At 41.5% G+C, this 23,583-nt stretch overlaps 1 protein-coding gene across 1 annotated transcript in view; it reads right to left on the bottom strand.

The window, feature by feature from the left end:
- CSMD1 (CUB and Sushi multiple domains 1) overlaps positions 1 to 23,583 on the bottom strand; it is a gene marked incomplete at its 3' end in the record, with an annotated part of 1,748,580 nt that overhangs the window by 279,619 nt on the left and 1,445,378 nt on the right. Inside the window, exons 19-22 of the mRNA XM_082680517.1 lie at positions 17,964 to 18,080; positions 16,268 to 16,483; positions 10,558 to 10,746; positions 1,274 to 1,443 (exon numbers count right to left, since the gene is read on the bottom strand). Of these exons, the coding sequence (XP_082536643.1) occupies positions 1,274 to 1,443; positions 10,558 to 10,746; positions 16,268 to 16,483; positions 17,964 to 18,080 (692 nt within the window). The remainder of the gene's footprint in view (positions 1 to 1,273; positions 1,444 to 10,557; positions 10,747 to 16,267; positions 16,484 to 17,963; positions 18,081 to 23,583) is intronic.

Here is a 23,583-nt window from a genome sequence, read left to right as displayed (position 1 = left end):
ACCTGTGCACATAACGGAACCTACCAGCGACCCCACTTTATCCACTGTGCAAACAGAGGACACACCTGGAGGGCACTAAGTTTCCCTCTTAGCAGGCTCTTTGCACAGCTTCTTAATGCTCACAGCTTCAAGTGAGTCACATCTACTGCGTCTGAGATGGAGCATTGTGTGTGCCCATGTAGATGTACACATGACTGAAAAACCCTAGAACTTCAGAAACGGGATGAGATGTGTCCCTCTCTTGCCATAAACAAGCCGTGTGGCCTGGACAAGTCGCTTACTTCCCAGTGGAACGAGCAGGTGGACGGGCTGGATGACGGCCAGTGTTGGTCTTTGTTGCTCAAAGCCACTCTCTTTCAAGGCCCTGAGGCTCGGGCTACAAGTGCCAACTACTCAGCCCCTAGAGCCAGGGAGGTCCCCAGGTTCCTGAAATAGTCACAGGAGAGGTGGAAACTATTTCAGAAGTCTTAGAAGTTTGGGGGCATTTGCAGTTGGAGCTCAAGGCAAGACCTGGGTGCCCCTTGAATCCGTCCCCCTGCCTGTTTCCCTGGAGTCCATCTGGAATGTGAGTGGTGTGCTCCACCTGGAGCAGTTCCCCGAGGCTCTGATGCTTTGAGTCATCTACTGCACTGACCCTTGATGCTGGTCCCATGCCTAGCACACCTCGGAGTCCTGTGAACACAGCTCTGACTGGTTGAGTGAGATTCTGCCTCATCCTGCCTTGGCTTCTCCACATCAACCCTGCTTTGTGGTCCAGCAACAGTGGCAGGGCTTGAGTTTACTCTCACATCAAAATTCTTCTAGCTCTGAAGGATGCTCTGTCATGATCACATTTACAAATCAAGAGCGACTGTAGAAAGGGTTGGTCTGGGGATCCTGCAAGTTTTTTTTACAATTATTAGTATGTGCTAGGAACAATGCTTGAAATATGTATCTATATTATTTAATCCTCAGAACATCACAAAAAGGTAGGTACCATTGCATGTTTTTACATATAAGAAAAATAAGGCTTAAAAAATGTTAAATAATATCCCTAAAATACACAACTAATAAATTTTAGATCCAGGATTATAGACTTAGGTATTTCAAAGTCCACATACACATGATACTATAGGCCACCTTCTCAAACCAGCTGGATAAACAAATTGGGAAAATATGTGTATATATAAAGATACGTTAATATATGTATATATCTACGTATATAGATGGATCAACATTATACTTGTTCCTTGAGAAGGAAAGATGGAGTCCTATTAAAACAGATTTTTTTTACCTTTAGAATATCTCCTTCAAACAGCTGGAAGCTTCGTGCTCTGAGATGGATCCCCTTGCCAGCTTCTGTTTCAATTTTATAGATACACTCATGGTTATTATCATAATTTGATGGGAAATTTGGAGACAGTAATGTTCCTTCATTTCCTTTGACACTTGCTCCACATTCAGCTAAAATAAACAGGACATTAAAAAAAGAAAGAGGATTCAAAAGTGGAATTATTGATTTTAATAAATAAAAACTTTTAAATCATGACAGCCCTCTTTTCTCTCAATGTATCTGCTAGCACCATATTGTTTTTATAGATTAGCGACTTCCTTCTACTGTTTTATCCACTGGACAGGAAAGATACCCCCATTCATCCTATTTTCAAGATTTTATTTCTTTTAATAGAATGCATCTTACTCCTAACTTACAAAGAATTCTAGAATAAAATAGGTATGCCCGAGCACTTTGGCTATATCACTGGCAGTCACCTCTCTGTGCCCCATCGCTGCTTCATGAAGCATCCCCGCCAATTCCAATGTGCTGACTCGACAGTTATGTCCATGCAGTTTTCCCACGTTGGTATTCTGTGGCCTCAACCTGGATGCATTTAGAGGGGATTCTAGCCGTGGACCAAACCACTGAGTCCCCTGCTACTGTCTCACAGCACTGAGCCCATCTGCCTGTCTTGGGACGGAAGCCCTTTCGGCGGCAGAAAATACGTTCTTCTCCCCTTGACGAAAGGAGAGGGAAATTCACCTCTACGTCCAAATTTGCATAAAGAACTTTAATCAGAGTAAAAATGAAAATAAATATAGCTCTCCACTTTCTGCCAACTTGGAGAAAGTCACCTAAACTCTCAGCACCTGTTTCCTCACCTATGAAAGTGAGAGTTAGGCTAACTCCTAAAATTCTATTCGTCCAAAACAATCATAAAATAATAAAATTGCTCTGTGTATGTTTGCATATGTATGATGTGTGTGCATCTGTGTATGCATGTGCGTGTGCATCTCTGTGTGTATGCCTGTGTGTGTCTGTGTGACAAGAGCACTCCATGTGAGTCTGCATGAAATAACTTATTGGCCACACTATGTGAAAAGCACAGTGATTTTTAAAATTTCAACAAAGTAAGTCTGAGTGTGAAGAATAATGATCAACTTGGAAACTGAAAATCAGTAAAATGCCTACATGTAACGGGGGTGAGAGAAAGGGAGACAGGGTTCAGTCTAAGGGGACTGCTTGAGGTATCACACAACTGTGGCAGATGTCCTGTGCAAGCCCGTTTTCATAATTCCAAGTCTCTGACATCCCTGTCTTCTCTGACAATCACTGAAATCAGCTGCACCACGAGCCTTCCCTGGCCTGAGTGATGGAAGGAATAAGCTGGAGATTCAGGATCAGCGCATGATGACTTGCGCCCTTGAATCTCATGATGTCCCCACGTACAAGGGTCGGGGAGAAAATCAGGGAGAGAAACACAGGAGAACTTGGCTCACCTGCCCCTGATCTTTCCCCATAAGGACCTGAAGGAGGGTTTCATGGGAAACAGTGTTTAGAAAGAAGCACAGGGAAGTGGTGACCCCAAAACATGGCAATGGGATTTTATAAGAATAACTTTAAAATTATAGCTATAGTTACTATTATTATATATTCATATATTTGTGTAATTTTAATACTTTTAAAGAAACATTTTTATGGTGAGAAAGGCAAGTGGTGTGTCTCTCAGGCTGTGTTTGGACTTTCATTTTTGCTCAGGCTGGGACGTGGATGTCCTTTCATGTCAAGAATCTGGTGATTCTCAGCAATTCTGAGACTGACGATGTATGGCTTCATCTCTTAAATTCAACAAGCATTTTGGGCAAGTAATCTCTTTGAGAAACGCGTAATCATTCATGGGCTTTGTTGCATATTCTTATACCATTTTTCTTTCCTGAAGAAATGGTGATTTTAACATAAAAGCCAAAATAAGTGAAAAGAACACTGAAACAGCAAATCAGAAGGTCCCCCTTTGGCTGCTCTGTGTATCAAACAGCAAGGGGTTCAAACTCGTTAAAGATATTGGACGCAAAGAGACTAAAAGAAGAAACTCATAGAATTCTGATAACCAGAATATGGAACCTATCACAAGCACTAAGAATTTTTATTTAGAATTGAATTGGACAGTGATCAATAAAGGAAATCATTCAAAAATCAAATTTATGTCCTTCTATCTATCACTTTGTAAGTTTGAAAAAACATCTCTTGCAATTAAAGACGTAATAAATACTGATAGAGTGGCAACTAGACCATTTTTAGTCTAAGGAATACTTTGGAAGGGATACTTTTTATGGCTACTGTAACTGATTGTGTGGGTTTGGGTTTACTGCATATATGACTGCATGAGGTCCATCGTGCACTGTGTTCACTGGACATCCACTGTGAGGTATGGGCAGCCTTGCGTCAGACATGCTTTGAGGTGGGCAGGAGGTAAAAGGGCTAATACGGGCCCTGGGCCCCCCTCTGGCCATCAGGAGATGAGTGGTCTTGTTTCTTGACTGAATGAGGTCAAGGGGCCGGAGGGGGGGTTGAAGGACACCCAGGGTAATTAGCTCAACACAGTGCTGAGTCCACACACCTTGAACCCAAAATGTGGCATGAGAGCTTTGCCACTCTGAGGTAACTGTGAAAACTGCCTGCAAGAAGTCCCTGTGTGTCTTCAGGGGGCTGTCCCATGAGGAAGGCAAAGCCAAGGAGACCCACTCCGATGGGCTCCAGCCCTGTGATCCTGGGAAGGGCGTGCTTTCCCCTCCCTGAGGCAGGGGAGCCTACACCTCTCTCTCTGTTGTCTGGAGGCTCTGCTCCTATGTCCGGCAGGTGTGTTCTCTTGTCCTTCTTATGGACGGAATTCCTTTCTTTGGGTCTTCACAACACTTTGTTTCTATTCCCTTCTTCTCCTTGACAGACTTGCCACACAGAGAATTTTCCAGGCTCAGGAGTATCCTTTTTTAAATGTAGACTCAGTCTATCACAATAAGGCAGTTGTGTAAATGGTATATGTCACACATTTTTCTAAGTTCTTCAGTTACATGAAATCATTTAACCCTCACAATAACCTTATGTGATGAGGTAATAAACCCCGTTTCACAGATAAGGAAACTGAAGCACAGACTAGCTCAAAAGTCATTTTTCCCAAGGTCACACCACTAGTACAGACTCATTATTGATTTGATATAACCTCTAAGTGCTTAGCTTAGGAAAAGAATTGTGGACTTTTAAAAAATGCTAATTAATGATGGATATACTTTATAGTTAAAAGTTCATATTATTATTCATAATTATTGGTAATGAAACTAGCAGAGCAAAATTTTGTTGTAGAAGACAGTATACTTTTAAAAATTTTATCCAGATAGGATAAAAGTTAAGTTACCAATTAACTGAGGTTATATGTTTTCACATTAGCATTTAGGATATTAACCATTTATTTCTCATAATACAACGAAAAGGTAGGACTAGAAAGAAGGCTTTAGCATTTGGGTAGCCAGGGAGAAAAAATTTATCAAATCTAAAGATGTAATTTTACATGTCTTTTTGTGAAGATTTGGATTCTGGGATTTTTTTCTAAAGCAGATATATAATAAGTGGTGCTGATTAAGTGCAAGTCTACACTACATCGAAGTAATGAGTGTGGGAGATTAACTGGCCGGTCGTAACCAGTAATTCTTGGCAGAGGAACAAGGCCGTTGCTGTAACTGGTAGAAAGACGTGGAAAAGGGCCAGCCGCCTTGCCGGCACGTCTCCGCTCACTTTATACTCGCCTCTTGAACACAAACCCTCCACTAGCGTCAGGGCAACTAGTGCTCATAACCTGAGATGCAAGTCAAGTTCCTATGTGAATAAGCAATAACAATTAATTTACTCATGAAACATCTGTGAGTGAACATACACATACATGGCACGTGCACTTAGAAGTGGAAGGTCAGAATTCATTATTCTAGAGTGTACAGTACAGGACTTAAAAGATAGTATTTATTCAAATTTTTCTCCAAGAATATGAAATTGCTTGTAGAGTATACAAACCTGGTATACAAACATCAATTTAAAAAGCCTATTTTACTATAGTGTTTTATTTAATATAGACATATAATATGCATTATTACTATTTGATTTATATCTGTATCACTTTATATTCTTCAAAGATTTTCATGTAGATCATCATGTAATTAGTTTTATTTTTTTAAATTGTTACTTTCCTCGGTTTTAGGCAATTATTTGTGTTTGACGCTATTCCGATGAACATGGGTGGCTGCTGCTGGAGTTGTTTTCTGATTTTATGTGAAGACCAAAAAGAAAATATGACCTTTTACAGGTTGAACGTGATCAGCCATTTGGTCTTGAGGGTCTTGGTTCATTCTGACTTGGTTCCATAGCAGGCTGGCAGCATCAAAGGTCTGGTGAGAAACGCGGGTCGGGGACCTGGAGCTATGGCACATGGCAAAGTCTCAGGTGTGAGACACGTGGGTGTTCAGGTGGCCTTACGGACGCGACAAAGCAGGGGAACATTTGAGAGGACTTAGGGGATCTGGCTGTAAAGAGAGACTGAACCAGATGGCAGTGGGTGTATGGGTGTCACTGAACCAGGGTCCCTGGAGGGTTTGGAGCACAGAGGTGTCCTGATAAACATCTGTTTGGAAAAGAGGAGATGCACTAAAAGAAAACAGTGAATCCTAAACACTCTAAAGGAAAACACAGAGTGTTGTAGTGTGAAAATGGACATGTCAACAAATTCTAGAATTCCCAGTCCAGAGGAACACACTGGAAGATCATAAAACAAGTAATTGTAGAGCCTATAAAATGTACTAACACTTTGTCCAGCTGGGTACAGCCATCTGTTTTTCTTTTGGTCTATTTGTCACTTGCACAGAGTGCATTTTTATAACTATTATATCATTGAATAAATATAACAATTCCATGAGGTCAGTATCAACACTAAATCCATTTTACAGATGAAGAAACTGAGATAGTGTTAGGTTAATAATTAACTTGCTCAAGATCACATGGAGTGGGGCGTTGGTGGAGCTGTGATCTGAACTCCAGCTGGTCTGGTAATAACCACACTATGTTTGTCAAAATACAATAGTGATAATTAATTACATTTATAGATGTTAAGTAACCCACGAGGAACATGTATGAATGTATGACTCCAAAAGAGTAGGAACATGAGGCTGTTGTGGGAAACACACCTTCCGAACGTCTTAATTCAACGTCTCACAGAATGTCCTGCCGTGGAACAGGAATGCCTGCATTGGGATCCTGTTGCTGAGGCAGGCCACTGACTTAAATTTATTTCGAATTAAATCAACTAGTGCACAAAGACGAATGCACCACATTTCCAAATGCAAGAATTGAAACGTGCCAAGAAGACTGAGGAAGGTGTCCTAAAGCCTGAGACGCTGTCCCACAGGAGATAACTAAGTGAAATACAACAAACAGTAAAAAGCAGGTGCTCAGAAAATTACAAAATGTAAATCATCAGAATTTCAGAAATTCTTTGAACTTGATTTCAGACATCCATTGCAAATCTCCATGCCTAGAGCAATTAAATGGATCAAGTTTCAGTTCTTCCCATAATCCATTTAAAGTGATTTTAAGATGAATGAATATAATTTCCCTTAAAATGAATCATTTGCTCTTTTTTATAAAGAACCTCCTGAAACTGTAATTAAAATTGAATTGTCATTGAGAGTTTTGTAATGGAACTAAACTTATTAAAATTAAATGAACAAAATAGAAAGGAGTCAATTGATTTTTCAGTTAATTCTTCTGTACAAAAGCATCAACCCATGAGATGGTCTTAGCAGCTCTGGGTGATGTAACAGAACACAGACAAGAGGCTTAAAGAATAACATTTAGGGCTTCCCTGGTGGCGCAGTGGTTGAGAGTCCGCCTGCTGATGCAGGGGACACGGGTTCGTGCCCCAGTCCGGGAAGATCCCACATGCCGCGGAGCGGCTGGGCCCGTGAGCCATGGCTGCTGAGCCTGCGCGCCCGGAACCTGTGCTCCACACAGGAGAGGCCACAACAGTGAGAGGCCCGCGTACCACAAAAAAAAAAAAAAAAAAAAAAAACATTTATTTCTCACAGCTCTGGAAGCTGGAAGTCCACATCCATAGCACTAACCATATTATTTGTAAGCAATAATAAATATTCTGTATCAATAAATATTTTATTGGGGATATTAATTTACTATTTGATAGTAACACAGTAGATGAAAATCTATACTCTCTCAATCTGCCTACTCATCATGCTAATCTGGATTCCAATTCTGTTGCTAAAGAACTTACCCCCCTAAATACTACCGAGGCTTTGCAATGCCCCTCATCTCACAGGGCCGCTTCTCAGCCCAGGTGTTCACTAGAACTTCTATTTACCACCAGATGTTTATTAGAAAAAGGGAAAGGAGCATTCCACTTGGCACTCCTCCAGGGTCACCTGTGATCTTTGGATTGGATTTGCAACTTTGGTCTAGGGATAGATTATTCTTATTTCTATGGTTTTACAGGAAGAAAGACAGACACAGCGTCCTAATGAATCAAACTTTGAGATCAAGATAGGAGCTTCCAACAGAAATAATGTTTATTTGTTTGACAAACATGTATTGAATAAGGCACAGAGCTGGATTTAGGGCTAGGCAGCCTCCACTGTAAGGAAAGGTCAGCCTAACGGGAGAGACAGAAATAGGAAGACAAGTTTACTGGAGTACAGTGGTTATCCTGGAGGGTCCCTCTCCAGCCGGTGGGTAAGCGGGTAGAAAGAGTTTACATGGGAGGTGAGTTCCAAAATGAGAAAGTCAGCCTGGCAGAAAAGGGGGTGCACGTTGCAAATGAGGGAGCAGTGTAGGGAGAGGCTTGAGCATAAGAGAGAACCAGGGCAGTTTCAGGTCGAGTGAGCTGGGCAAGACGTCAGAGAGTCTGGCCAGTGAATAAGGGGCCTGCGTCCCCGGCGAGTGGAAGGTTTGTTCTGCACATTATGGGAGCTGATTCATGGGTTCTGTTAAGGGGGATGAATTTGTGAGGTTCTGAATTCGGACAGATCACTCTGGGGGCTGCGGCAACAGTGGTTGGCGCTGTCCTGGAGGTGGGGAGCATCTTCGGGATGTGAAGCTGAGAGCCTTTGCAAGGCTGGGCAGAGAGGATGGGCGGGGAGCCTCCCTGGAGAGCTGGGGAGAGGCAGAATCTTCAGAACTAGCAACTAATCCGATGTGGAGAATGAGAGAAAGGGAGAAATGAGAACTCCCAGGTGCCACGTGGGTCACCTGGTGGATTTTAGTGCCTTACTAACATGTTTATTTAAAGGTCTCTTGTGGCCAGATGGCTGGAAGGAAAGTCAGGAAGCAGTAGGTAAAATACAAGAGGTGAAATAAAAGAGGTGAAATACAGAACGGCCCCGCCAGGCCATTCTCTCAGTGCAAAGCAGGGCTGAAAGGCCTGGTTTTAGGTGCCCTGTGTTGGAATCTTGCTGGCTGTGTGCCGGTGGGCAAAGGCCTTAAGTTCTTTGTGCCTCAGTGTTCCCATCTGTAGAATGGAACTGACAATAATAGTGCTAACTTCATAGAGGTGTCTGGGGGATTAAATAAGATAACACATGGAGAGAGCTCAGAGCAGTGCTGGTCTAGAATCAGTGCTCAATAAACATTATTTCAACCCCAGTTACTCCTCATTTCATACTTTAGGCAACAGTGTAAAACCCCAAATAACAAGACTAAGAGTGTAAAGATAATGAATCTAGACAAAATAACAGAATAATGCAAATGGAATATTATAGTCAATAGACAATGTTACATACGTGGATTAAGGCTTTGACTTCATCGAGTTGGGAGTTTTTCCCCCAGATTTTAAACTATCTTGCTCAGTAATTTCCAATTTGGGGCATATGGATTCTAGGCAACTCTGGGAACATCTAGGATCATCTAGAAAATATTGTATCTTTTTTTCTTGAGATAGTGTTCAAAACTGGCATCCAAATCTCAAATAAAAATCATAACTAAAAAAAAAAAAAAGTGAGAACTACTGTTTTAGGAGAAAACCACATCATAGAAAGATCAGATATGTGCCCTGGCAAGAGATAAAGATGATTTGATTCGTGTTCACTTGTGTAATTTTTCTATAATGAAGTCCTCACTATCCTACTATCTATGGCACACTGGAACACAAAAAGACAGTATATTAACTTGTGAACCACATAATATTCCTAAATAACTGAAGAGATTCTGTGCATTAGAAAAATCTGGTTTGCTAAGTTAACAACTTAGCATTTTTATGGGTTATGAAATCTTATTTTCACAACTTTCCCACCTGCCTCTAGTTTATCAGCTGGTAAGATCACAGGTGCCTCAAGGACTCAGAAGGCTCACAATTAAGGGGGTCCATGGTTCATCACTAGACAAATGTCATAATGCTACATTAGCCAGTTTCTGTGACTTTAAAGGACAGCTTGTACGCCCTTTACATGCTGAGCAACGTGGCCAAGTGACAGTTACCAGATATTGCCTCTGGGGCTGACGACCAGACCCTCTAGACCTGCGGCCAAGATTCCATAGTTAAACTGAGCCACCACGATTTGAGGAACTCCCTACAGCAGCACAGGTTCAGATTAACAATAAATATACCCCACTGAATGGGCATCTTAATTCCGTCTTAGCACAGTGCCTAGTTTCAAGTACCTAAATGAAGATTCCTATTACTCTCTGGAATGACCTCTTGAGTTCTTCAAGAACACTGTGAAAAAGCTAATTCAGCATTAAAATGTCTACAACGCCCACTTTGCGAGAGTATGCACGATCATCTAATCAGAGTTAAAGTGTAAAAAAACAACAAAACGAGTATTTTAAATTGTCCCCATCATTATACCAGGTGATACCACTGCTTTTAAGCAACAGAATTGTCAAAGGTTGTGTTAATACAGCATGGCTTCTAGCTTTTGTCTTTTGTCCCAGGTATAGTGTGTGTGTGTGTGTGTGTGTGTGTGTGTGTGTGTGTGTGTGTGTGTGTGTGTGTACATATTTTTTTTCTTCTCCATAAATATGCTTGACACATGCTTCAGTTTCACTCCTCTTCAGCCAGGGCGTCTTGGGGCTGAAAGGGGCTGGCTTCACCGATGAGGTAACCACAGCCCAGAGAGGCCCCTCCTCCGCTTCCCCGGGGAGCGGAGCGCCCGCCCAGTGCCGGCCTCCTGTCTCCCTTGCCGGCAGGTTCCTGCACGCTGACCACTGACCGCACCGCCCTGCCCCCCGGGGGAATGAAATGAAAGCACGTGACCACCTACCCACACACCTTGGCAGAGATGCGCTCCATACACGACGACCCCCGCCCAGGCACGTGAGCTTGGTTGCGCCTTCTAAGCGATAACCTGGGAAGCACGAAAACGTCAGAGAGTCTCCAACTCCGAAGTGAAAACCGATTCTCCTGCTGAAGGCAGGGACGCCAGGATCGTCACAAGGCTCCAGGTCATATTCTGAGACATGAAGAGACAGAGTGCACTCGTGGGAACCCGGCTAAATACTCAAAAATTATTTAGCAAGAATAAAAAGGTGCTATTACTTAAAAAATAAACATATATATATATATTTCCCCCCCCCCGGCTCTGCTGTAACTGTCATATGGGTTGTCTTCCTTTGTACTGTTGAGTTTTCTCATGACAAATGGAATACAGTATTTTTAAAAATAAATGTATAACATTATAATAACATGACCCACTCAAAACTGTCACTTTAACACTATGAAATTATTTTAGTGATACGCCTAATTGCTAAAATCAGTTACTGTCCTCTTAAAGGTGCTTTGGATAAACAAGACCCAATGGAGAACAAACTAAAAGCAGTATCACAGGGTTTTTTCACAGGGCGGAAAGATTATCATAACCAATTTCACCCCTAAAATACACCTCAGTATGGAATAGCAAAACCTTTTCCCGTCTATTTTTCAATTTATAAACCATGTTTTATTGATGCGTAATGAAAAATATTCTGGATCCTGCTAGAAATTTCTGTAAACTACCCAGGAAGAAAGTGCTAAATTTAGTTAAAAAGAAAAAAAAGAATAATGTCTGGTGTATTGCTGCATTTGGGGATTAAATGTCCAAAATAACAGTACTAATAACAGCATTTTGTATTTGTCTCATTCTTTAGTACCAACTCTTTCAAATCTCTATATATGGGTACAACTGCACTCTGGTTGTCATGGGTCTCATGGGCCATCATTCAGTGTGTTGTTGATCCTTCTTGCTGTGTTCTCAGCGTGTAATGCCCAGTGTTTAGTCAAACAGGATCAAACAGTGGGCCACCATTAGGGGTTTGAATGGTGGAAAGAGCTTCAAAGAGGTTAAAGCGTCAATTAAAGGATGAGCATTATTGCAATGAGTGGGAGACGAAAGTTTTTCCTATGGTGGTGGGGAAACTGTGCTAGTTCATCTGAAAAGATACTGCCTTTGCTTTCTGATTTCCAACTACTATCTTTCAAGTTCTGACTCTAAAATGTCGATTCTGTATTCTCAAGGAACATATTAAATCCAAACCATCATCTCCCCCAATATTTCTCAATTTTAATCCATCTTTTCTATTCCCATCATCCACAAGTTTCATCACTGGCATCCCAACCCCGTATGAAGAGGAAATCTCTGCTCCGGTTTTTCCCTCATCTCACCCAACTTATTGGTCAACATCTGAGCTCCACGCTTTCTACATTGTCTTTCTCCTGTTTTTCATTTAGGTCAAAACTCTATTCTGGATCCCTAACATATTCAAACTACTCTCACCACTCTGGAGATATACTGATTAATTTGACCTATTTTTAGTATGACCCAGCAAGGGAAAAAAAAAGGTAATATCATTCAATTCAACTCAACAAATATTTATTTGTCATACCAAAACATAATGGTAGACTTTCTAGGAAATAGTAAAATAAAGCTGTCACAATCCAGGGAACTGTATCTTCATCTGACAGAAGTCATTCTCCTCCTAATAGACTGTATACTCTCAACTCGAATCACATCTTTGCTGTCATTTCTTTAAAAGCAATTGAAAACTCTTGCCAAATAAGAGAACAGTTTGCTATTATTTTTGCTAGATCTATTGTATTATAGAGAAAAACACTGTAATCGTATGGTTCTTTGTGTATATTTTTATTTCATATTTTGACTGATGTCCTCTGAAAAATACCTACTGAAAGAGGAAGCCTGATCCAACACCATGAGATTAGAGGTGTGGATTAGTTCCACCCTCCCACACAAGGTCACATAAAGGTCCTCTTGTGTCAATTGTCACTTATGGGCTATTACACAGTGTGTATTTGCACAGCATACGTTTCCAGCTAGGCATCCAGCAGAAGAAAAATGTATTGCCCTCAGGATTCCAAGTTCCCTGACTCAAAGATTTTGTTCTTATAACTTACTCTATTTTTCTTCATCAATTCTCTAGTCTCATTCCCATGAGCACACAGACATGTGTTCCAGGGCCCATTATAAGAATGCGACACAGCAATCCACCGAATAAAAACCACTCTCATGACCTCACGATGACCACAGCCGCCACGCCTGGTGGGGCACCTCCGGACCAGCTCCTCAGAGGCGCTCCACGTTCTATTTCCACGGCACCTCTTCCCGGTCCCTCTCCACCTGCCAGCGGGCTCGCTTCCAGACCAGAGCCACCGCGGCCTCCCCCTGTGAGCCCGCTCACCAAGCCTTGCCTCCTCCTACTTACACAGTGGAAGCCCTCTTCCTCCTTGGAGGGTTATCCCGTCTCTCCTCCTAGCTCAGGGTCCCACCTTCTCAGTCCATGATTTGAACAGTCCTCATCTTTGCACCAAAATGTCCTGCCCCAGCCAAAACCTAGTACCTTCCTTCTGTGCAGCTACACTCATTTCCCAGCTTACCCAGCCCCACGTCTTTAAATTTTGTCTATTTATTGATGAACTTCAATTATTTTTTTCCTGACTTGACCCTCTCTGTGAACTCAAGACTCTTGACAACCCCTCTTGGATATATACCTACAATTTCCCAAAGCAAAATTTTATATTTTTCCTCCCAAACCTGCTTCAGTCCCCGTGTTTGCCACGTGAAGCGTGGCATCCTCATTCACAGAGACGAAGACCTTGACCCCTGTCTGTATTTCAGACACATTCGATCCCAGCTGACCTGGTCCACTTCACTCCAGCACCAACCCCGCAGCCTCAGCTTCTGCTGTCTCCTGTGGGGCTTACTGTGTAACAGCATCTTACCTAAGATCCTGTGTTAACGTTGGATGTTACTTAGAATGAGTTTTGAAAACGGTCAGATCATGTCCATCCCTGTTCAAATCCCTCCAATGGCTTTGCATAACACAATTCACAGCCAAGGTACTTATATGACCTTCTCAATTACTGGGCTCTGACCACAGCGACCTCATTCTTTAACCCTAAACTTGCCCGCACACTCCCACTGCTGCTCTTGCTTCTTCTGAGGACCACATACCCTATAGCAGCCTGGCCTGCTCTTTGACTTCTTTGAAATCAAGCGTCAGCTTATCAGATAGACCTACCGTGGCAATTCTCTAAACATCACCATCTTTTAACTCCTTCACTGTTTTATTCTTTCTGATAGCATCCCCTGTTACTATCTCCCCTACTGGATTACAGGCTCTATGAAGGCAGGCCCTTTGTTTTATTCCCTACTGTGTCTCCAGGACCTAGAATAATTCTTGGTACCTTGTAGGTGCTCAGCAAACACTCACTGAATTAAAAATAAATAACTAAATAAAAGAATGAGCACTCTGTACTCTTTCCCAGGCACTGATGGTGCAACAACGGGAGAAGACACATGAAGGATACAAATATGGAAAGATAAATTTGGAAGACACACAATTTTGGTATATAAACAGCGTTACGGGAAGGCAGGAGGAACACAATTCTGCTCAAGGAAGAGGAGACGACTGCGAGCAACAGGCAGTGCTTGATCTGCATGCAGCTTTGCCTGGTGAGGAATGAAAAAGGGTTCGTTTTCTTAACATTTTATTTATTTATTTGGTTGCGTGGGGTCTTAGTTGCGGCAGGCGGGCTCCTTAGTTGTGGCATGTGAACTCTTAGTTGCAGCACGCATGTGGGATCTAGTTCCCTGACCAGGGATCAAACTTGGGCCCCCTGCATTGGGAGCGTGGAGTCTTATCCACTATGCCACCAGGGAAGTCCCTGAAGAAGGGTTTTGAATGAAGAGGAAACCACATCTGTAAAGGCACTAAGTTGTCCAGATTCTCATCTTTTGAAGAGAATGACCAGGAAACTATGTGAATTCACAGAAAGTTGGCGTTCAAAAAGTAGTATCAGGGCTTCCCTGGCGGCGCAGTGGTTGAGAGTCCGCCTGCTGATGCAGGGGACACGGGTTCGTGCCCCGGTCCAGGAAGATCCCACATGCCGTGGAGCGGCTGGGCCCATGAGCCATGGCCACTGAGCCTGAGCGTCCGGAGCCTGTGCTCCACACAGGAGAGGCCACAACAGTGAGAGGCCCGCGTACCGCAAAAACAAAAAACAAAACAAAAAAAAACCCAAAAAGTAGTATCATAGGAGGCATGGAGAAGGAAGGCTGGAATAGTAAGTGTACACAGAGAGCAGTCAGTAGCGGACACTCAAGATAGACCAGGGAGGGTGGACAGCTCGACCTAAACATACTTGAATAAGGAGCCCTTTCCCCCCATATTTCCATTAGTATCTACGGTGACACTGACTGGGAGACATAACTGAGAAATGACCCTTTAATAAACCTTCTAGAAAAGACAGAAATAAACTGGACTAACAAGGAAAAAAATCCGGATATAACAGCATACTGATTTTGTACAGATATCAGAACAGTCTCCAAAAGGGTAAATGCTTCAATTGCATAATAAAGTGGTTACTTATTTGGGCACAAAGAATAAACTCCATTGTGTTAGCGTCACTGGCAATTGTTCACAGCCCAGTTTCAAGGCAACGTGCCTTCAGATGAAATGATTCCTTTAGCATATCTAAAGAATACGTTTCCTTTGGAATCAGCTTTGCAATCAAAGGTGTATTTTGTCTTTAAAAAGACTGTCTGAGCATGTGTGTGACACAGTCTTGATGAAAGCGATTCCCTGTGTAAGCTTTATAGATTGTCTTCTACTGGTTGTGACCAAATGAATTGTTCTGCATGTTCAAAAAGTGATGCCAGTTTAGTCTTAATATTTAAAAATATTTTAAAACTGCCCCAAAGAGCTACAAAGACCCAGAAAAGTGTGTTTTGTTGTTTCTGTTGTTTGCTTGCTTGTTTTTTAGGGAGTTTACGAAAGGAGTCAGCTTCAGAGTTGCACTCTGACTTTTGTAATCAAAAGACTCCTTGTAGCTGTGTAGCTTGTAGCTGTGTGCTGGGAGTCATTGAATTAAGAAAGAAATATCTTAATACCATTCTTAGCATCATTCAAATTAAACAATTTAACCCATACAAATAATGCCTGAAACAACATAAATCCCTCACAAATATTATCTATGTTTTATAATTAAAAGTGAAAATGTTTCTTAATTTTGGAGTATCATTTTGCTGCCATGTATGATGGCATTAAAGTCAACAAGAAGCTCATCCTCAACTGCATGTGTTCATACTTTTTTTCACTCTAAAGGTGGTTCTCAGTACAAGTATGGCATCTCCTGGAAGGTAGGATTCAAAATAATCAGACCACAGCTGATTCTGAGTATGTCTCCCAACAAGGACAGCTTCCTCACAGATTTTGGTAGAACTGATAACAAGAGAGACTGAAGAGATAGTGATATTAGCAAATTTGGGGGGATGAGAATTTACAGTCAATGTGAGGCATGGTGTCTTGTGGACGCCAGGCCGCTGCCCTTGCATCTCAACTCCTCCTCCACCCAACTAGAGCTTCTCAATGGGCGGCCATTTACGTGTAAACACACACACACACACACACACACACACACACACACACACACACTCGCTCACACAAACAGTACAAGTATTGCCAGAGAAGACCCCAACATACCTGAAAACGTGATATTGAAGCCCTCGTAGGAAATGGAAAAGTCTGATATAAACCGAAGCTGGGCGGTGAAGTTTCCAAACAAACCTGCCTTAATGGTGTGGGGCAGCACCGACCCTGTGAGCCTGGCCACTGGCTCCGAGAAACTCCCGTCCTCTGTGATGAGTAAGTAGTCGTGGGAGCTCTCCAGGTGGAAGGTGTGGAAGATCATCTGAACCCCTGAGAGACAGAGAGATGGAGGTAGTGAGAAAGACACAGAGAGAGAGACAGAAAGAGAGAGATGAGAGAGAGACAGAGAGAGGGAGAGAGGGGGATAAAGGGGGGCATTGGCAGAGTTAACAGTTGGGGAAAAGAATTTCTTCTGGGCTTAGAGACATAAAAGTCTTGAATCAAAAGAAAATCTTAAAATGCAACCTTAATTTTGAAGTTTGAAAGAAAAATACAGAGAATGGGTAGAAGAAGGAATAAACAGAAAAAACAAATGTTTCAGCATATATAAGTACAGATACAGATAAAGGTTAGACACAGGGATACAGAGACAGCTGTATCAACAGGTCCAGATATAAATGCATAATAAAACTCGGCAGGAGGGTCATAATGGACTGTTTGCACCCCCTTAGGGAAAGCATTTGCCCGAGGAGCGAAGGACGAGTTCACTTTCCCATTTATAGTAAACACGTGTCCTTTAGAAAATCTAGGCTTGGAGGTCTAATACTGAAACTTACACAAGTGAGCAAAGACCATTTTGAAATGATAGTTTTATGTGATCCCTTGTGCATGTGTTCTCACTGTAACTATACCCACAAAGTATTATTTCTGAATTCCTACACATAATGAATAAATTTAACCATGACTAGGTCCTTTTTAATACAAATACTTATTTTCATGATGACAAAACCTTGGTTGCTCATTATTTGTTTATTCTTAATTTCCTTCAAGGCCAAGTTTTTCTTAACATGTATTCATGATGGCGGAGTGTAAGATAGTGTATATAATAAAACACGTCAATTTAACATTAAGTTGAGCTCAAATTTAAGTGGAAAGACAAAATCTACATAATGTTTATGTGAGAAAAATTCCAAATTATCTTCTTGAAAATGACAAGTTTACTCATACGAAAAAGACTCAGAGTATAGTCCCAAATCCAATGTCTATAAACTGTATTTCTTACACAAAATTCAAATGTTTCTGGTTTTCACTCCACTTGTTTATAAAATGAGGATAATGAAATCTACTCCATAAATCAACACTGGATTATGTGAAGATAAATTATTCATTATATGTAATAATACTGGGTACACTTAGAACACAAGCCAAGTATAAAAATGTATCCTAGATTTATCATAGAAATGAGAAGCTTACATAATTTATTTCCCTTTACTTAAGCACTAGTCATATTTTATTTAACGCATGCCTCTTTTCCTTACCATTACACCTAATTTTCAAGCTTATGTTCACAAGCATAAATTCAAGTCATCTGATCAATACAGAATAAAACAAGAAATCTACTTCTGCTTGAAAGCACCAATAATTTAAAGACCATTTTTCTTCTAAAATCTTATTAAAAATCAAAATTAGCAATCAAAATATACATGAGGAAATTAGTTATCTTATTTGTTCACACATGAATATTTTTTTCTTTCTTCCCATGTTTGTATCTAGTTATTTTGTATATTTGAAATCTATGTAATATCCTTACCCTTTCCATGAGATACCTCAATGGTCCATGTACAGTTTAGAGAGTTTGGGTAAAAATCTGGAAACCCAGGAGAAAGAACTGTTCCACTCTTTCCATGGATGTATCCTCCACAGAGGGCTTAAAATAATAAGGAAATATCATTGTAGTATTAAAGTTTCACAATGATTGCTACACAAAATACTTTTAAAGTGCCATTTAATTTACACAAAGACTAAAAGAATATTTAAGATCACCTCCATGTAAAATAAAATGGAACAACAACTTTATTTTACTTGAAATATGCCAGTTGATATACAGTGTCCTAAACAGTACAAAACCTGGAAAAATCAGACAGGCTAAGGTAAAACAGCTGAAGAAGAACCCTCCTGTGGCAGTTAATTTTATGTGTCAACCTGACTGGGCCACAGGATGCCCAGACGTTTGATCTGACATTATTCTGGGTATGTCTGTGAGGATGCTCCTGGATGAGATGAACACTGGAACAGGTGGACTGAGTAGAGCAGGTTGCCCTCCCCAGTGGGCGTGGGCCTCGTCCAACAGGCTGAAGGCCTGAAGAGGTCAGAAAGGCTGAACATCTCAAAACTAAGATGGAACACATCTTGCCTGATGGCTTTCAAACTGGGACATCATCTTCATTCCTATCTTCAGACTAGAATTGAAGCATCAGCTCATTCTGAGTCTTGAGGCTGCTGGACTTCAAACTGGAATTTACACCATTGGCCTCCCTGGGCCCCAACTGGCTGACTACACATCTGGGACTTGAAAGCCTCTATAATCACGTGAGTCACTTCCTTATAATAAATCTATCTATATACCTATATCTATATCTGCATCTCTATCTATACCTTATTGATTCCATTTCTCTAGAGCTGCTGGTCTTCTCAGTAGCATTTCATTAAGTTTAAATCCTTCACATCAATATATGACCTTTTCAATATGCCTCAGAGACTCATTTTTGAAGGAAGAAAAAGAAAGTTATACATAATCACTCGAAGGGGAAAGTCACGACATTTAGGGAATCAGTGCAATATGGAGGTTTAAGTGCTCAGACCCTGATGTCAGAAAGCAATGTGTTCAGATGCTGATGCGTCTCTGGCTCTGTGATCTTTGGCAAGTGGTTTGCCCTCCCTCCTTTACAGGTGTCTTACCTTGAAAGTGAAAATAGTGTTAAAAGCCATCTCTTAGGGTAGGTGTTTATAATGATTGCCTTTGTAGAACACAATTTATAGGGCCCATATGTATCAAATACCCAAGGCATTAGCTAATGATAATTATTATTAGAGCTTTAATATATCAATAATTTAAAATTTGAATAAATTCTATATGCCTTAATTTTGCAAACATTTGAATAGTGGATGTTTGTCTTTTCTTTCATATCTTAAGTCCTATCAAGATTTTCAGAATGTTAGAGCTGAACTGAAAAAGGAATCAAAGCTGATGGAATCAGTACAGGGGGAGGCTGGGGGTAGGAAAGGTGACTCAGGTTCAGCTGTGATTCAGTCTCCAGGTCCTCTGGGCCCCTAACCCCTGCATCGTTCAAGGGTCTGTTGCAATATGAACATCCTGAACCGTGTGTCATAAAAGCTAGGTCCACGAATAATACTTGCAAAAGAATTAGCTAATTTGTAGAAGACGTGATTTTTCTCATCATCCTCAGTCAGTGTGTAATTTTAAGAAAACAGATAGTATCTTCGAATATGCAAACCAAATGGAAAGAGCTAGGTAAAAATCAGCAAAATAGAAACTTTTAAAATGAGTTCTAGAATAATTTAACAGTTTAAAGTGTTCACATCTTAAAATTACATTGATTCATCTTCCTATGGAAATGGTAACATTAACATAGCATTTAAAATTAGTTTATTCACAAATAGTTACTGAGCACCCACTATTTATGAGCAAAATGGACAAAAGTCTCTGCCCTGGCAGAGTATACATTCCAGTTGAAGAAGAGAGAATATAATATGAAGAGCTGAGTCTATACCATGTTGGAAGATGATGCATGCCAGAGAAGAAATCTAAGAAGAAAAGAAGAATGGGATATTCTAAGATGGGTGTGGAGTTGGGGGCAGCATAAATGGGGTCGGGGGGAAGCCTTACTGAGGAAGTGGCCTGTGAAGAAGGACTTGAGACAGAAGAAGGAAGTACTTGATAATCTGGGAAAAAACTTGGGGGGAGAGGAAACAGCAAAGACAAAGGCCCAGAGCTAGAGTGGGCTGCTGGGTTGCGGGGAGGGCGACGGGTCTGAGAGGGTAAGGATGGAGGGCTCAGGGGAGCCAGGTTTAAAGGGGCAGATCCCGTCCAGGCCTTGGCATGTGTCTCAGTGAGATGAAGGACCACCCGAGTCTCCTGTACAGAGGATGACTCGGGCCAACTCGGACTTCAGCCTGAGCGCTAGGCTGCTGTGTGAGGATGTGGTTGGCAGAGAGTGAAACAGACAAGATTCTGGACCAGAACGTCAGCAGCAGAGGTGGTGGGAAGTGGTCAGAACCTGGCCATATTTGGAAGGTAGAGCCAATAGGATTTTCTTGTCAGTGAGATGTGGGTGCCATGAAGAAAAAGGAAGATTTGGGGATGATTGTGAGGTTTTAAGGCTAAGTGTGAAAAACTGAAGATGCAGAAAAACTTTGGGAGAATCAGGTTTTGAAAGTAAATCAGTTCAGTTTTGGATACACGAGCTCGAGGCCTACTAGACATCCATGTAGAATGGTTGGTGTTGCAATTGGATACACAAGTCTCAATCCCATGAGAGAGGTCTGACCGAGGGGTAGAAAGATGACATCATCTCAACACTGTGAATGCAGGTGTAGATAAAAAGACTAAAACCTGGGATATTCTTATGAAAGACAGACAAGTCCTGTTTTTCAAAAGTTTACTTTCTAGTGGGCAAGGCAAATAATTTATAAAAATATAGCGAAGAATGACTTATTCTAAGAACAAGAATCTTGTTCTCTAAACTCAAAGGCAGTCTAGGTGATGAGAGTACGGTGAGGCTGGCGAAGCAGCAAAGTGATGGACACGCGGCCCCGCAGTTGTTCACTCCCAGGATGATGAACACTGAGTAAGCCATGAAAGGATGGAGGGAAGGTAGACGGTCAGAGTCAGCCCAGTGTTAACAGTTTGCTCTGTGACAGGGCAGTGGCTGCCAATTTACTGTAAGGTCCTTGGGTTCCTAGTGGTCTGTTAAGTACAGCCCTCGCACTATGGATTCTGTAGTTATCAACTTCTATCATTCCCATCCTGCCCCGGCACCGTCTCGGCTCCTGCACAAAGTCTTCCAATGAATTCAAGTCTGCAAACAGGGCAGTCATTGCTTCAAAGAACCAACGACGTGGCTTTAATGCTTGTTTGTAAGCGTCCGCGCCGCCTGGACTGGAGGAGGCAGGAGCTGAGGCTCCTGCACGCGGAGGCGGCGGTGCGGGCGGAGGGCCCAGGCGTGGCGGACTCTTCTCTCCCTGGAAAACACTGGCTGCCCTGCGCCACCTGCTCTAACCGGACACCTGGCGGCTTGCAGACTCACGTTTCCGGCCCCGACTTCCTTCTCAAACGCAGCGGAATTACAGACAGCTGGCTAAGTATCTCAGAATGACACCCTTGGGTCCCTTCCCCCCCGCCACCAGCCGCATCTCCACGATGACGCCTCCATCCGCTCCCCACTTGTGCAACGCCCTGTAACTGGCGTGTTTCGGGTCATTTTTGTCTGATTTCCTGCTCCCTTACTCTTGTCTCTTCCTTGAAGAGATTAACACGAGAAAGCATACGGTCGGTACACTGTCGGATTTGTTTCTTTTCTCTTTCCCCATTACTTCCTTAAACTACTATAAAGTTCTACTTAAAGCAAAAACTTAATGGGGTTACTTTCCATTTCAAATTATTCGTGGACTCCCCATGCCCTACAGAAGTCATTGATTTTATTCATTCATTCATTTATACTGGAATCCTTTCCTCAAAAGAACTCTTACAGGGAACCCTACAATAACAGACGGGGATAATCAGAGCTGTTCAGCCCTGCCACTGTCCTCGGTTCCACCTCAAAGAAACCCCTGGGGCCCCCCCGTAGGAACACAGAACAGGGCAGTCTCAAATCTCTCACCCACAGAATTGGGGCCGTGCTCACAGGACTAGCATGAAAGGCCTCTGAACTACCTTTGATCAGCATCTACTCTCAGCAAATACATTTCTATCCTCCAAATCCTCCAGGCCCTCTTTATGCCTTTATGCCTGATTCTTACTATTTCTTCACTTTCAATCTTTTCTTTCCTCTCAACCTTACTATTAAAGATGCATCAGGAAAGCTGCCTTCAAAGCCTTTCAAGATTCCAAATTTTTTATCTCTTTATTCTCAATCATTTTTCCTGAGTCTAATAAAGCATTTACTTCATTGGATGACTTAAAAAAATAAGTATTTCTTCTGTCTATTCTAATAGATTATGAACTTGTCAACTGTGTGCCTACAAATACAGTAGTTTTCCAATAAATACTTGTGGAAAGGGTAAAGAGTTTACAAAAATATTTATTTAATGAAGAAATTTTTCCAAAGTTTTCCTTGCATTTGTCTTTCACCAAATAAAAGGAGGTCAATTTATTGCAATGTTCACTTTGCTTCTTCAAACCCTGAGTATCTAAAGCATAAATAGAAAAAAATGCAGCAATGCTATGATGTGAGAGATATTGATAGAGTTTACCTTTTTCCAGGGTGATATGAAATATTATAATTCTGATTTCTTCTTTCCTTTCTGAGAGCTATGAATTTTTAAAGGTTTAAATATGCTATTGATGTATCATTTGTCACAATAAAAACCCATGGGGTTTAAGAGATTGCTTACGATTTGCAAAGGCAACAATAACAGTTCTTAAGGTGAAATGAAAACAGTCAACCGTGACTGACTAAAACTCTCGTATCAAACTCTAAAATCTCCCAAAGTTTGCAGATTTATTAATAGCTTTTTATCAAACATTTATTATTAGCTGAGATAGGTTCCAATGAAGCATAAGCAAAGCAAATAGTTTATGTTACCAATCTCATTAGAGAGGTTAAACTCCAAATTTACATAAATTTAAACTGGGAGACAACAATAGATAAAATGCACAAGATAAAATGCATTTTCTATGGAAAACAAACAGCATCTCAGATATCTGCAAAGCACAGAAGGCCCTTTGCAGTCTGTTGCCACACCATTTCTCCTAGATAATTTCCTTCTGATCATTCTCTTCATTTTCCATTCACTCTCCTTCACTAACCCTGCAGGAGTTTGCAGAATGTTCCATGTCAATCAACTCAGGTGAGTTTGCTCATTTCCTCTGCCTAGAATGCTTCTTCGCATGTTGGCTACTTTGGGAACTTCTACTCATCACTGGAATCCCAGCCCAAGGGTTGTATTTTAGATGAGTTCTTCAATTCCTATTCTCTAGGAGCTTGAATTTAAACTGAGATGACTGTATTAAATGATTAAATGTGCATGTGTATATATGTATATACTATGGTCTGAACGCTTGTATCCTCGAAACTCACATTGAAATCAAAAAGCCTCATGTGATGGTATCAGGGGTGGGGCCTGTGATGTGATCAGGTCATGAGGGCTGAACTCTCATTAATGGGATCAGTACCCTGATAAAAGAGGCC

The sequence above is a fragment of the Grampus griseus genome (assembly GCF_964374135.1).
Source record: "Grampus griseus genome assembly, chromosome: 21".
NCBI classification, from domain to species: Eukaryota; Metazoa; Chordata; class Mammalia; order Artiodactyla; family Delphinidae; genus Grampus; species Grampus griseus.
The sequence above is the reverse complement of the archived record's forward strand: the minus strand, read 5'-3'. Positions and strand labels throughout refer to the sequence as shown.